This window comes from Petaurus breviceps, unplaced genomic scaffold (genome assembly GCF_028583685.1).
Source record: "Petaurus breviceps papuanus isolate PSGF00001 unplaced genomic scaffold, PetGlider_PUasm1.0 91041, whole genome shotgun sequence".
NCBI lineage: Eukaryota > Metazoa > Chordata > Mammalia > Diprotodontia > Petauridae > Petaurus > Petaurus breviceps.
The window spans coordinates 1,776,868-1,791,747 of NW_027187400.1; the positions used below are offsets into that span (position 1 = coordinate 1,776,868).

Genomic DNA, 14,880 nt, shown 5'->3' on the forward strand with positions numbered 1-14,880 from the left:
ATCTATCTATCTATCTATCTATCTATCTATCTATCTATCTATCTATCATCTATCATCTATCTGCCTATCTATCTATCCGCCTATCTCTCTCTCTACTATCTATCTATGAACAAAAATATTTTAAAGAAGATACAACTTGGAATGCCTTGAGAACTCTGATCAATGCAATGCCCAACCACGGTTTCAGAGTACAGATGAAGTATGCTATCCACTTCATGACAGAGAGTTGATCTGTTCAAAATGCATGATGAGACATGAATATTTGGACATGGCCAATGTGGGAATTTGCTTTGCCTGACTATGCATATTTATCAAGAGGTTTTTAATTTTCTTTTTTTTCAGCTTTGAGGAGGGAGGGCAAGAGGGAGAGAAAATAAATGTTTACTAGTAAAATATCTTAAAAATGAAATTAATTAAAAAAATCAATGGCATACATTGGTAAGTCCAAGGAACTATGAATGTTTAACTTGACGAAGGGGAGAATTGGGAATCCTATGGTCAGAGCTATAGAGCTGGAAGGGGCCTTAGAGGTCATCTCATTCAGCTACCTGTTTACAGAGAAGGAAAATGTGATTCAGTTGCACAAGTGATGAACATCAGGGACAGAATTTGAACCCAGGTCCTTTGACTCAAAAATCAGTTCTTTTCCCACTCAAAACCCTCATTTACAGATGAGGAAACAAATTCTAAGGAAGGTTGAAAGACTTGTTTTATGTCTCATAAGTGATAAGAATGAGGGGCAGAAGCTGAATCTATATTTTCTGACTCCAAAGTCCGAACTCTTTTTCGTGTTTCACAAGAAAGAACAGTTGTATTTTAAGTATTAGGTATTTAAGTATTAAGAGTAGAATTAGGTGATGACATAGAGTGCTGGGTCTGGAGTCAGGAAGACCTAAGTTCAATCCAATCTCAGACATGTACTAGCTGTGTGACCCTGGGCAAGTCACTTAACTCTGCCTCACTTTCCTCATCTGTAAAATCAGCTGGAGAAGGAAATGGCAAACCACTCCAGTATCTTTGCCAAGAAAACCCCAAATGCAGTCATAAAGAGTTGGACATGACTGAATGATAACAACAATTTGAAGATCTATTAGCTAGAAAAAGGTGGGGAAAACGTCATAAAAATAAGATCTAGGAGAAGAATGAGCTATCCTGTGCTTAGAACAGTGCCTGGCACATAGTAGGAAATGTTTATCAGCTAACTGGCTATTCTGAAAGATGCTGTTTCCTATAATTGGTTGTCTTCCAACAGAATTTCCTTGAGCCTTTGTCTAAGATGGTGTAGAAAGGATTCTGATTTAGGGACAGGTCAGACTACATGATCTCTGATGTTGTTTCCATTCTGAACCTCTGTCTTATGGTCCCATCTCCCAGATGCAGGGCTTTGTTTTACCTCTCATTTTAAACTTTAGATTGGACTGAATGCAGCTGGCAGCTAAACATCAGAGTCAATCCTTGTAAGAGGAACTCTCCAGAAAGGGAGAAACTTTCTTGTCATTGGTGGGTGGAGAGAGGGGGGGTCGTTGAACAAAGACCAGTCATTGAGGGTATGGCTGGATTAGGAGATCTCTGAGTGTAGTAGAGTGCAGTCAGAACACTTGGGTATGAATTCTGGTCCAGACATCTACTCCCAATGTGACCTTGAGCAAGGCACTGGGCCTGAGTTTCAACATCTTCAAAAACAAGATGGCTGGACAAATGATTTCTCAGGTCTTCCCTATCATTCTTTCTAGCTCTGGGGTTCTATGCAGGGTCATGATGGTAAATGTTTAACAACCAGCTTTTCCAAATTTAAAAAAAAGTCACAGGATGTACTTTTATGTTTGATCTGCAATATTTACATTTTTCAAGATAACTTTTTAAAGACTGGACAACTAACAGCAATAAGTCAAGGGAGTCTGTTGGAGCTGGCTCTAGCATTCCCAGGGATCTATAGGAACCCATCTTTATATTATAGCTTTTGCTGATTTCTAAGGTATAAAAGCAGAAAATTTAGCAAGCAGCTCTTGGGAGTCTGATGGAGCTGGCTCTAGCATTCCCAGGGATCTATAGGAACCCATCTTTCTATTCTTCAGGGGAGTATTCTGAATTGTCATCCTTCTTTCCCGCTCTCCCAGACCCTTTGGGTGGCTATATCTATCATCAGAACTCAGCAGGAGGTCAATGTTGGTACATTAGGTAGTTGCCATGGAGATCGGTTACAAGGCCTCAGAATTCCTGTCCTGATCCCCCTTTCCCTGGGCACAGAGGCTTCTGGGATGGCAGTACAACAGGACTGCCTTAAATTAGCCTGGAGGTCAGGTGGTGAGTGCACATGCCCAGTTGTCACCCACCCCCAAGTCTCCTTGAATTTTCCTTGCAGAATTTACAGGTTCAGCCACAGCAGATCTGCCCGAAGTTGCAAGAGAGTGAGTGGCTGTTTGGATTTGGATTAGTCAGCTATTTCTCATATTGTCTTGAAGTACTCCATCCTTTCTTTTATCAGTCTATGTAGACTTACACCCTTTCCAGGGCTCATCCCTGCTTCCCTAACCCTCAGCTAGGACCTGATTGCCCAATGCCACTGGGATGAAGGGCAGCTTCTCCTTCACTTGCCCTGAGCCTGCCAGGTGCTGGGCACCTGGAATAGAAGGGGATGTTTTGATTTATAAGCTGTTGCATTTAGCACTGGATTTAGCAACTTGGTTTCCAGAACAGCCAATTGATTTCCAGGGGAGAAAAATGGATTTATGGTTCCTAAAACAGATTTGCAATCTCACAGCAGATCTCTATACAGCAGCTGGTGGGAAGTTATTGACGTGACCTCTGATCCTGGGAAGCCAAAGATAATGAGGTGAGGGAAAATCCATCTCGGAAGGTTCATCCCCAGGCCCTCAAAAGATAGAGCTTCTGCTTTGGATGCAAGCACATGGCTCTTCAAATGCCAGAGCAGAGCAGAAAGCGGGACATAAGCCCTAGAAATGAGTTTCCCTTCATAGCCTTCTTGCCTGGTACACTGAACTTGCCCACTATGCTTAAGCCCGGCTAGCTTTGGCAGGTATTAAGTCTGGTCTCCAAGGTTCCTGGGTAATTTCTGGGGTCAGAGCTCTCTCTGGAGGCCCTGCTGGCTGGTTGCTGCTCAGTCTCTCTCCTACCCTTCGCTTCCCTGCCAGCACCCTGCTCTGGGACCATTCTGGTACTATGTGCCAGCATAGAGATGCAAAATGAATAGCAGGGATGGTGTCAGGGTTCAGTGACTTTTGGTCCTGGAGGTTAGAGGAAAGGGCTCTGAAAGGTGTCGAGGTCATGGCTGTCATTAGCCTTGTGGCCCAAAGTCATCCTCACCAAGTTGGGGTTCTCTGCTTAGGACCCCAGGCAGTGATAAGCTCAGCCTCACACAATTTTCTCAAGGCATGCCCATGTAATGGGAGAACATAGGGACACTCAGGGAAAACCACTCAGGAAAGCCAGACCCCCAAGGTACCACAGCTCAGCTACTGGGGCATGTCATGTGGTTCTCTCCTCTCCTTCAAAGACAACAGGCTCCTAAAGAAGCCACATAGCTACCGGCCAGCCAACTGTGCCACCCTAGGAGTCCTGGCACCCCCTGCTTTTAACTATAGCTTTCAGTCAGACCCAGCCTGAAACAGCTACTTCTGGGACTGAGGGTGAGCTCTGGAGTGCAGTCTGGAGGAAGGCCGGGCCAGGGCACTAGGATGGGCTTCACAATGCTTCCTGTACCTTGTTTGGGAGATTGGATCCTTAGTACTGGAACAACATAAACAGAACAAACATTGCCTAGGTCCTGCTGGGTTTGGTCCCTGTGGAAACACAAAGATTAGGTAAAACTCTTCCTGGAAAAAATAAGGCCTGAGCTAGGCCTTGAAGGAAGGGCAAGATGTGTCTGGCTAGCAAGTCCCAGACTTTAAGGAGCTAACAACCCATCAAGGGAAATAAGACACTAACATAGATAGCTATGATTAGCTATCTATCTGTCCGTCAGTCCATCTGTCTGTCTATCTATCTATCTATCTATCTATCTATCTATCTATCATCTGTCTGTCTGTATGTCTACACATTCTTCTACCTATCTAAATATATGAATATATGATATACAGTATACATATATACTATATTGTATATTTATATATTATATATTACATACAAACATATTCTGATAAATGCATTAGAGATGGAAGGGATTCAATCTCCTCATTTTTACAGATGGGGAAACTGAGACCCAGAGAGGTGATGTACTTGCCCAAGATCATATAGGTATGAAGTATCAGAGGTAGAATTTGAATCCAGGTCTTCTGACAGTCAAGACTGTGCTCTCCCCACCTATGTTGTCTTTGGATGCATTCAAAATCCTATGAAAGGTATGAATGAGAAGGTCATTAAAATCTCAGAAGATCAGGGAAGTCTACTCAGAATAGGAAGCATTTGAATAATGTTTGAATTGAGTTGTGCCTCAGTTTCCTTATCTGTGAAATAGTGCTAATAATAGTGCCTTCCTCCCAGGGTTATGAGGACAAATGAAATGACGTCTCTGAAGAACTTTGCAAACCTTAAAGTGCTATAGAAACATTACCATTATCATCATTTGTTTTATCATCCTCATTATTATTGGCATTGTTAGTATTATTATAGGTACACAGGGGAGAGAAGGCTGTGAGCCTGGGCTGGAAAGCAGGCAGAGGAACGAAAGCTCCCTGATGCTTATTGTCTATTCCTCAGACAATACTAACTGAATTCTCCCAGAACTCAGTGCACAAAAGCTGGTAGCCTCCTTGCCTGGGGGGCTGGTTCAGTCAGACTGTTCTTTAATGGGTAATCAGTGTGAGAGCCTTGGCTATAGGGAAAACAGGCATAGGAAGAAAATCCCAAGACAGGAGAGGTCCAGACCAGTGTCTGGCTCCTGTGGAACACAAAGGTGTGTGATGATGCTGTCAGACATTCAAAGGTCAAACTCCCCATGCTGGCTGCTTCTACTGAGGCCAGACCTTTCCCATCTGGGCGTTAAGGTTCTGGCAAATTGTCAGCTAAAATGACATCTGTTTAAATGGAACTTATTTTTATCACAGGCTCCTAGATCTAGACCTAAGAACTTTGTCCACTGTGCCACCTCGTTACTGTGTCTTGGACTGTGGGAATCCTTAACACTGACTTTAGAAACCATCAAGGCCAGTTGGCTCATTTGATAGATGAGGAAACAGAGGCCTGGAGAGGTCGAGTCACTTGCTTAACTAATGAGTGTCCTAGGTGGGATTTGAATCTGGTCTCCCACACTCAGCTGTCTATCCCCTGCACTACCTCGTTTCCATATCCTTTACTACTGGAAGTCTTGACATCGGTTGTTCCCCAGATTTTCAGCCCTTCAACAGGCTCTCATTCTGTAGCTTTATAATGAACCTGCCATGCCAAACATGGACCACATAGCATGTCTGTCATCTGCTCAACCTGCAGACTGGGCAAGAACACTGAGTCACCACTGAGAGGTCTTGGCTCTGCTGCCCAGGGCTCAGGAATCCCTCCATCCTGCCCCTCTCACCATTTCTACCCATGTCATATCATTCATGTCTCTGTGACCTTCTTCATGTTGAAGGTCACTCAACTGCCGAGTGTTGGAATTACACCCAACTCTGGGATGCCAATACTAAACATGTCCCTCTTCCCATCCCCACCACAGCCATTTTCGGAAGTGGCTCAAAGTGCAGAAGCAGAGCCTTGTAGCTGCTCCTGGCCACACTGGGCCAGCACCTGGGCTCTCTAGCCTGCCTCTGTCTGTGAATGTCCTAAGTCTCACCTTCTCTGCATTGAGGCACCTTGCTCTGGGGCTCCTTGTACATCATTGCCTCATGGGACTATGTGAAGCCATATCAACTAATCATCAATCAGTTCAGAAGCATTTATTCATAGCTGCATTCATAGGAAGCTATGGGGTATAGAGAGCTGGACCAAGAGTCAGGAAGATTGAGTTCAGATCTGTCCTCAGACACTTAGTAGCTATGTGACCCTGGACAAGTCACTTAACCTCTGCTTACCTCAGTTTTCTCAACTATAAAATGGGGATAATAATTATACCTGCCACCCAGGGTTGAGGTAAAAGATAAATTGAAATAATATTTGTAAAATGCTTTGTAAACTTTAAAGTACTGTAAAAATGCTGTTCAGTCATTTCAGCTATGTTTGGCCCTTTGTGACTCCATTCAGGGTTTCTTGTCAAAGATACTGGAGTAGTTTGCCATTACTTTCTCCAATGAATCCCACGAATCCATTTTATCGGGCAATCAGGTTAAATGACTTGCCCAGGGTCATATAGCTAGAAACTATCTGAAGCTGGATTTGAACTCAGGTCTTTCTGACTCCCTCTATCCACTGAGTCACTGGTTGCCTTATACATATACTACCTATAATAATTATTATTATGCATTTTCTATGTACAAGGTATTAGGGATAATGCTTAAATGGATTTGAGAGCTCAGTGGTCTGGGATAGCCTTCCTACATTGTAGATCTCATTTCATCCATGCCCATCCAGAGACTAATTTTTGTCTTTGAGTGTCCAATGCATAGCCTGTGAAACAAAGGTGCTGGCGATACAAAGACAAAAATCCAATGGTCCTGCTTACATTCTTTTTATTTTTGAGGGTCATACATTGGCATTTATTATTTAGGCTGAAGAACAGGTTATGAGGGGGGGGGGCAAGGGAGGAGCCAGGGAGCCGAGAGCCTCTTATATGTGTCTGCTCCAGACAGTGCTGATCCTGATTTCTGAGCCTTGGTCCAGGGCACACAAGGAAGCACATGCTAAGATGAGGTTCCAGGGGGACAGGTTGAGGAAAACATCAGGGGTGGCCAGAGTTACACATCCAGCCAGAGATGGGGGCTGGGATTCTTCCTATATCAGCAGCACCGCATCCTTTTGGGAACTGAAGCCTAGTGCTAAGTTCCAGCATATATTTCTTATATTTCTTATAAAACATTCTTGTAGTTAAAGTCTTTGTGCTAAACAGTTCTTTCCTCACCTCTAACTTCTTGTACTCTGCTTTTAGTTTCTTTGAATATGCATCCAACTTGTAAGCTGCCTGCTGGAGAGCAGCTACTTGCTTCTCAATTAAAGTGATCAGATCCAGAGAAGGCTGAAGGGTGGCATGTTTCTGGTTTAAGTCCTTCAGGTTTCTACTTATGTTTACTGCAGTAGCTTTCATTTCTAGATACTTCAAGCTAAGCAGTTTGTTCATATTTTCCAGAAGTTTATAATCTTCACTGGTGGCTGTCAGCTCGCCCATCAGGTACTTGGCCATTTTGGAGAACACGTCCTGGCACAGCCCCGTGATGTCCACCTCGGCGGGCTCCGTGGCCTCCTCAGCCATCTCCACCACGGCGTCGTCTAGGCAGGGGAAGGGAGGAAGGAGAAAGGATAGAGGGAAGGATGGGGAGGGGAAGGGGGAGAGGGAGAGGGAAGGGAAAGGGGACAGGGAGGGGGGAAAAGGGGAAGGGTGAGCAGTTGGAGAGCTTATATTCTGTAACGGGAGATGACAAGCATTATCTACACACATGTATAGAAAATGGACACAATATCAATATGAAATGGTTTTTGTAGTTGGGTAGGGACAGTAACAGCTGGGTGAAGGGGTGGCCAAGGTGAATAGGGAATTCATTCCAGGGATGTGAGAAGCCATGTGGAGATCACATTGTCTGGGTCTTAGAGTAAAGGAAGAGAACGAGTGTTCATTAAAGCTGGAAAGGTACCTTGGAGCCACATTGGGAAGAGCTTTAATGCCAAACAGAGGAGATAATGGCAATAATAACTGGCATTTACATACTCCTTTAAAGCTTACCAAGTACTTTATATATGATCTCATTTGATCTAATCTAATCTAATCCAAGAAATACTCATTAAGCACCTACTGTTTGCCAGGCACTGTGCTAAGCAGTAGAGATGCAATTAATAAAAAGAAAAAAAGACAGTTTTTGTCCTTAAGGAGCTTGCATTTTAACTAGGGAAGACAGTATACCAGTGGAGGCAAGAATGGGGTGTGGAGGAGACTAGGGGAGGAGACTGCATCTTGTTCTTTAGAGGTGCAACCAAGCAGAGCAGCAGCTGCACAGTGGAACACAGCAACCCTGGAAGAGAATTATTACCCCATTTTACAGATCAGAAAACTTAGGCACACACACGCACACAGAGTCCAGACATACAACTAGTATCTGAGGCAGGATTCAAACTTCCTAACTCCATGATAAGCCCTTTATCTATCATGTCACCTATCCTAGAGGTAAATGAGAATTTATTAGAGCCTAGAATTAGAGCCACCGAGAGTTTATTAGAAGGGGAGTGATGCAGTTGTAGCTAAGCTTTGGGAAACTCACTCTAACAGGTTTGAATGGGATGAGACTGAATCCAGGGAGACCATTGAAGAGACTTTCGAAAAAGCTTGTGGAACCTTGAACAAGCCCCATAATTTGTTCAACTGACTCAGGTCAGAGATGACAGGGGGATGTACTGGCCTGGTGACTGTGTGAATAGAAAGAAAGGGAAGGATGTAAGAAATATTGCAGAAGTCAAGTTGCCAAGACTTGGCAAAGGATTGGTTTGGATATATGGGGCAAGGGAGAATGAGGAGAGCTGAAGATGATTCCAAGTTGCAAGCCTGAGATCCTGGGACCATGAGGCCTTCAAAAGAAATAAAGAAGTTCAGAAGAGGGATGAGTTTTTTGGGGAAAGATCATGTTCTTTTGGACATACAGGGTCTGAGGGACCCATGTGACACCTCATTTAAAATATTCAGTAAGTTATATAATCCTCTTCTCTTCTCCCTCTTTCCCATTCATTCTATGGTGAAAGAATCTAAAGACCAGGCAGAGAAGGCAGCTTACATAAGGTCCCAGAGTGTGTCAGGACCGGATCTCAGCTCTTGCTACTCCAACTCAAGGTTTCACCCAATCTCTTCCTTGAGGAAATTCCCCCTCCTTTGGCTTTTAGCAGGCTCTGCTGACAGCCGCATTCTTACTCAGCAAAAAAGAAAATTGCTGCAGGGGAGTTAGGGTTGGGGTCCAGTAGGAAAAGGGCTGGATTTAGCATCACAGGGACTGGGTTTGAATCCCAGTTTTGCCCCTTAGTCTCTTGGGTAAGACACTCTATCCCTTAGAGCCTCAGTCTCCTCCTCTGTAATGTGGGGAAGGGGGTGTGTTAGATTGTCTCTAGTGCCCCTTCCTGTTTTAAAACTATGTTCCTAGGAATGGTTTTGCAATATTTGCCACCTCTCTGTGCACAGGTGATGAGCTTCTGAAACAGCTTCTCTCTTGTACACATCTGGCAGACAGAGTGTAATGGACCTATTTGGAGGTGGTGTTAATTGCGAATGTAGGGGGAAAAAAGCCCTTACAATATTAGCTGAGAGTGCAGCTCTCACAGGCAGCTTGACATCCTGCTGTTCAAGAGCATCTTTCATTCTTGATTATGCTCTCTCAGAGACTCTCCAAGAGGAGTAGCAATCTTCTAACATAATGCGATTTAATCTGTGGGATTGCCTGTATGCAAAGGACAGAGACTCCCTCATCTCCTCCTCTCTCATGGGTTTAGATCAAGGAGTTTTGGAGTTAAGGTAAATCATAGCACCCCAAAGTGCTTGCAAGAAACCTCAGAGATCATCTAGTATAGCATCTCAGAACAGGGGTCCCCTTGATAACACCCCCAAAAAGTGGCCATTCGACTTTTGCCTGGAGACACAGGCTTTGGAACCTTAGAAATCTGATATTGCCTTACTGTATGGAGGAAAAAGGAGTCTTGCCCAAGGTCACATATGAAGTTCATGGCGGTTCAAACCCAGTACCTATGATGTGAAATTCAACCCTCTTTCCATTGTACCGCAAAGGAGAAACAGTCCTATCAATGATTTATCTAGGTTTGCACAGATGATAAGTATCCAAGGCAGTACTTGAAAGCAGGTCTTTCTGATTCTAAGTCCAGTACTCTATTTACTACACCAACGTAAAGAACTCATTACTTTCCAAGGTAGCCTTTTCCTTTTTTGAACAATTCTGATTTTTAGGGAGGTTCCCTCCTCCCATTTTTTCCTCTTCAGATTAAACAGCAGTTTTTCCTTTAACTGATCCTTCTATGGTATGATCTCAAGCCCCTTCTCCATCCTGGTTACTCTCCTTTGGACATGTTTTAATATGCCAGCATCCTGAAAATGTGGGTTGCCCAGAAATGCTCTGTCCAAGGACTGTAAGCTTGTCAGCTCCCTTATTCCAGACTCTGAGTTTACTGGTGCAGTCTTAAGAAAACATACATTTTCTGGCTACCATGACACACTGCTGATTCATTATGAGCTAGGAGTCTACTTAAAATCTTAGATATTTTGTACACAAACTGCTGCTTATTCCCTACCCTTCACTTGTGAAACTGACTTTTTGAAAACTCAAGTGGTCACATTGCCCCCCCCCCCCCATTAATGTCCATTTCCTAGTTCAGGGATGTGGACACATGTAGCTTTCTAGGTCCTCAAGTGCAGCCCTTTGACAGAATCCATTTCAGCCAAATGGTCACACTTGAGGACCTAGAGGGCCACATGTGGCCTCAAGGCCTCAGGCTCTCCAATCCTGTCCTAGTCTATCCATCATTCTATCCTATTAACATTTTTTATGACTCCCAACTCTCTAATTTGATGAATTAATTGATAGAAGTAAGTAGTCATAGATTGAGATAGAGAGGGTCTTAGAGCTCTCCTAGTCTGAATCCCTTATTTTATTGGTGAGGAAACTGAGGATGAGATGTTAGGGGACTGTCCCAAGAGACCATAGGTCATAAGTGGCAAAACTGAGCTTTGAACCTGTGTCCTCTGGTTCTCAGTCCTGCACTTGCTCTGCTCTCCCTCCTGACTGCCTCTCTATTCTTCATCATGAAAAAATTTGATAAACATACCATCTATTCCCTTCCCCTAAATCCCACAGTAGCCAAGGAAACCATTGAACTAGTGCAGGAAATTTGCAGGAAAATTCATGGAATCCAGGAGACATAAATGTGGGAAAGGTGAGGGGTAGGGGAGGCTTTGGGCAGCAGCTGGCACCAGCTTGAGGATGAACCACTGGTTTTACAAATAACTTTTAAAGCATGACTCACAGGAAGCTATAGGAGAGGACACTCCCAACCTAGCCCTTTATGGAGGTCCCCAAGTGTTGCACATTGTACATGTTTTCAGAATTTTTCAACTTGTTGATTGACTGCGCTGATTTCTTCCTCTTCTTTTTCTTTTCTTTCCATCTTAAAAAAATACTATTTGTTATAAGGGACTAAAGGACAGCTAAGGTGGTGCTATAGGGCACAGAGTATCAGGCCTGGAGTCAGGAACATTCCTCTTCCTGAGTTCAAATACAGCCTCAAGCACTACCAGCTGTGTGGCCCTGGGCAAGTCACTTCACTCTGTTTCCCTCAGTTTCCCCATCTGTAAAATGATCTGGAGAAGGAAATGCCAAACCACTTCAGTATCTTTGCCAAGAAAACCCCCAATGGGGTCATAAAGAATCCAACAAGACTGAAAAATGACTGAACACCAACAAAATATGGGATGCATCTCTGGAAAGGGGGAGGAGGGGCAGACTGATGACACCATGAGGATGTAGGAAAAAAAGACAACAACAAAAATCTTGTGCAAAAAAACCAAATAACTTTGTTAGCTTCATTGTTTGTGACCATTTTGTCTCAACAAAAAGAGCCATTGGAATGGAGGATCACGTCAGAGGCACTGACCCTAGACGGCCATGGGAATGTGGAACTAGCAAGGACCAGGTGGGTGTAACCTAGAGGTCAAGCAGTGTCTCAATAAATGAGAGGACATTTGTAAAAGTACAAAGCATGGTGCCCGCCACACAATGTAAGTGTGTTACGCCCTTTGCCTAGGTCAGCTGACACTTTTGTAGTTCCTACTCTGTGCTAGGCAGGGGGATGTGAAGATAAAAATGTCCTCATTCTATTGGGAGAGACATGTGTAGATATGAGCAGACACAAAATAAACATAAGGCTGTTTGGTGAGGGAGGTAGAGAGGGAGGGCATCAGACCCTGAGGGAGGAGGGATACATCTGGGAAGGTCTTTTTTTTCCTTTTTGGAGGGGGAAAGCAGGGAAGTTGGGGTTAAGTGACCTGCCCAAGGTCACACAGCTAGGGTTTTTTTTTTTTTTGGTGTGTGTAAAATATTTGAGGCTGAATTTGAACTCAGGTCCTCCTGACTCCAGAGCCAGTTCTCTATTCACTGCACCATATGGCCTCCCCTGGGAAGGTTTTTATAGAAGGAAGGAATTGAGCAGAATCTTGTAAGTAACAAAAGATTCTCAGGACTCTTGGGTTGATATGACTCTACACTGTGATGTTGTGCGAGTATGTAGTGTGTCATATGAGACCCACAACACTCCCCAGTGAGGGGAAACCACAATAGAACATGTTGTTGCTGTCCAGTTGTATCTGACTCTTTGTGACTCCATTTTTGGGGTTTTTTTGGGCAAGGATACTGGAGTGGTTTGTCAGTTTTTTTTTCTCTAGTTCATTTTACAGATGAGGAAACTGAGGCAAACAAGATTAAATAACTTGCCCAGGGTCACAGCTAGTGTCTGAGACTGGATTTGAACTCAGGTCTTCCCTTCTCTAGGCCCAGCACTCTATCCACTGTGCCACCCTGTTACCCCTATATTATGGAACATAGATAATGTTAATATGTGGTTTTCTAAATCAGTATGTGCCCCACAAGGATCCTTCTGTATGAGCTAGAGATCCTGTTTCTATTTAAGGCTGATACCACTGGTAATAGATGGATTAGGATCAGGCATTTGGGGTAAGTCACTTGATCCCTCTAGGCCTCAGTTTCCTCATCTGTACATTAAGAGCGCAGGACTCACCCTCTGCAGTCCCTCCCAGCTCTGTCTGTGATCCTATAAACTCTAATGTCTCTTCTACCTTGAAAACTAGACCCCCATTAATGTATCATCTCTCTGGACCCTTTGAAATCTGCCTTCCCCAAGTTTCAGGCAGTCGTACTGTGCCCAATTTACCTCTCCTCCAACACAATTCTGACAAGAAGTGGTCATTTCTAATGCTTAAGTTCCACTTAGAATCTGACTGCCACTTTTTTCTTGTTGGGGAAAATTAGGTCCAGAATAGATGTTCCACTGGTCCCTCCCTCCATCTTTTGATGAACGAAATGATTGCTAAGGCACGTCCAGAATTTAGCACTGGGAGCCTGAGTGCACACCTGAGTCCTTCCGCTCAGGAGTGTGTGTGTATAGGAAGATACATCACTCCCTCCCTGCCTCATGCCAGCTGAGGACTCGGGGCTCTCTTCTGTGGACTCACCCTTCTCCTGCCCTTTTCCTTGTAATGACTTCTCACAGGAGCAATTTTTTCTCAGGTGATCCCACCTGCAGGAAGCCTTTCCCAGTTCCCCGGTGCCTTCCCTGGGAGGATTCTCTCCTCCTTATAGCTTGTTTGTATGTGGCTATTTGCATATTGTCTCCTCATTAGATTGTGAGCTTATCAAGATGAGTCTTTTGCCTTTCTCTGTAGCCTTGGTGCTCAACACAGTGCGTGGCACAGAGTAGGGAGTTAATAAAGACTTATTGATCAACAGACGGATAGATTTGAGATGCTAAAACTAATTAACCCTGGATGTTTTCAAGTCATTGGCTATTTACAGACTAGGCTAACCCAGGTGCGTGGAATCCGCTTGGAAATAAGTCTTATCTCTTTCCCGGCTTGCTTCTTCAGAGTGCCAGGAGGTGTTTTCTTCCTCTCAGCCTTGAAAGAGACAACGATTCATGGGAGAAAAGTCTGGTGGGGGAGGGAGGAGGGCTTAGTGGACCACAAGCTCAAAAAAAGTCAAAAATCATGCAATCTCTGGCTTTATCAATAGAAACACAGCGTCTGGAATGAAGGAACCAAGCTCTGCTTCTGGGAGAGAGAAATCTCTCTGTTTACCCACAATCCGTTCTTGGTCATTACCATGCCAGACACGTTTAAACAGAGTCGGGTACATAGCTACCTCGAGGTTCATAACATGTCTCTCATGCCATATTCCAACACATACAAGTTATGTTGATTATTTCCAATTTACCCTGCATACATTTTGTTTGTATATAGTTTGCGTGCCGTCTCCCTGATTAGACTGGGAACAACTTGAGGGCAGAGACTGTGTTTGCTTTTGTTATACTCAGCACAATGCCTGGTGCACATGGACTGACTGATTTTACTGCATGCATATGTCAGTTGAGGTGGAGGACATGTCCTTGTATCTATGCATACATGTGTTTATGTGCATGCATATTCAGGCATTAGTTTGTGGGTGAGTGTCTACCTGCCTTGAAGAAGCTGAGGATGTCTAGCCCAGAGAACAGAAAACCTAGGGGGGACTTGATGCTGTCTTCAGGTATTTGGAGGAGGAGAGATCAGCTTTGTTCTGCTTGGCCCCAAAGCAAGAACTATGGGCAGAAGTTGTAAGGAGGCAGATTTAGGTTTGATTTAAGGAAAAATAAAAGAAACAAAAAAACAAACTTCTTAACCATCAGAACTGTCTGAAAGTAGAAAGGACTGCCTCAGGAGGCAGTGGGCTTCCAGAGCTCTGGATTTAGACTTAGAAGTTTAGTTCAGTCATTTTTAGTCGTGTCTGACTCTTTGTGATCCTATTTAGGGTTTTCTTGGCAAAGATACAGGAGTGGTTTTTCATTTCTTTCTGCAACTCATTTGACAGATGAGGAAACTGAGGCAGACAAGGTTATGTGACTTGCCCAGGGTCACACAGCTAGAACATGACTGAGGCTGAATTTGAACTCATGTCTTTCTGCCTCCAGGGCTGGGGCTCTGTGCACTATGGTGCCATCTAAGTGGACTTAGAAGACCTCAGTTCAACA

General features: G+C 44.0%; 1 protein-coding gene across 1 annotated transcript in view; it reads right to left on the reverse strand.

Moving 5' to 3' along the window:
- The window catches only part of LOC138154277 (biogenesis of lysosome-related organelles complex 1 subunit 2-like), a 45,033-nt gene extending 37,679 nt beyond the window's left edge, over positions 1–7,354 (reverse strand). The window contains exon 1 of the mRNA XM_069078885.1: positions 7,007–7,354. Coding sequence (XP_068934986.1) covers positions 7,007–7,354 — 348 coding nt within the window. The remainder of the gene's footprint in view (positions 1–7,006) is intronic.
- Between the last annotated feature and the right edge of the window lie 7,526 nt (positions 7,355–14,880).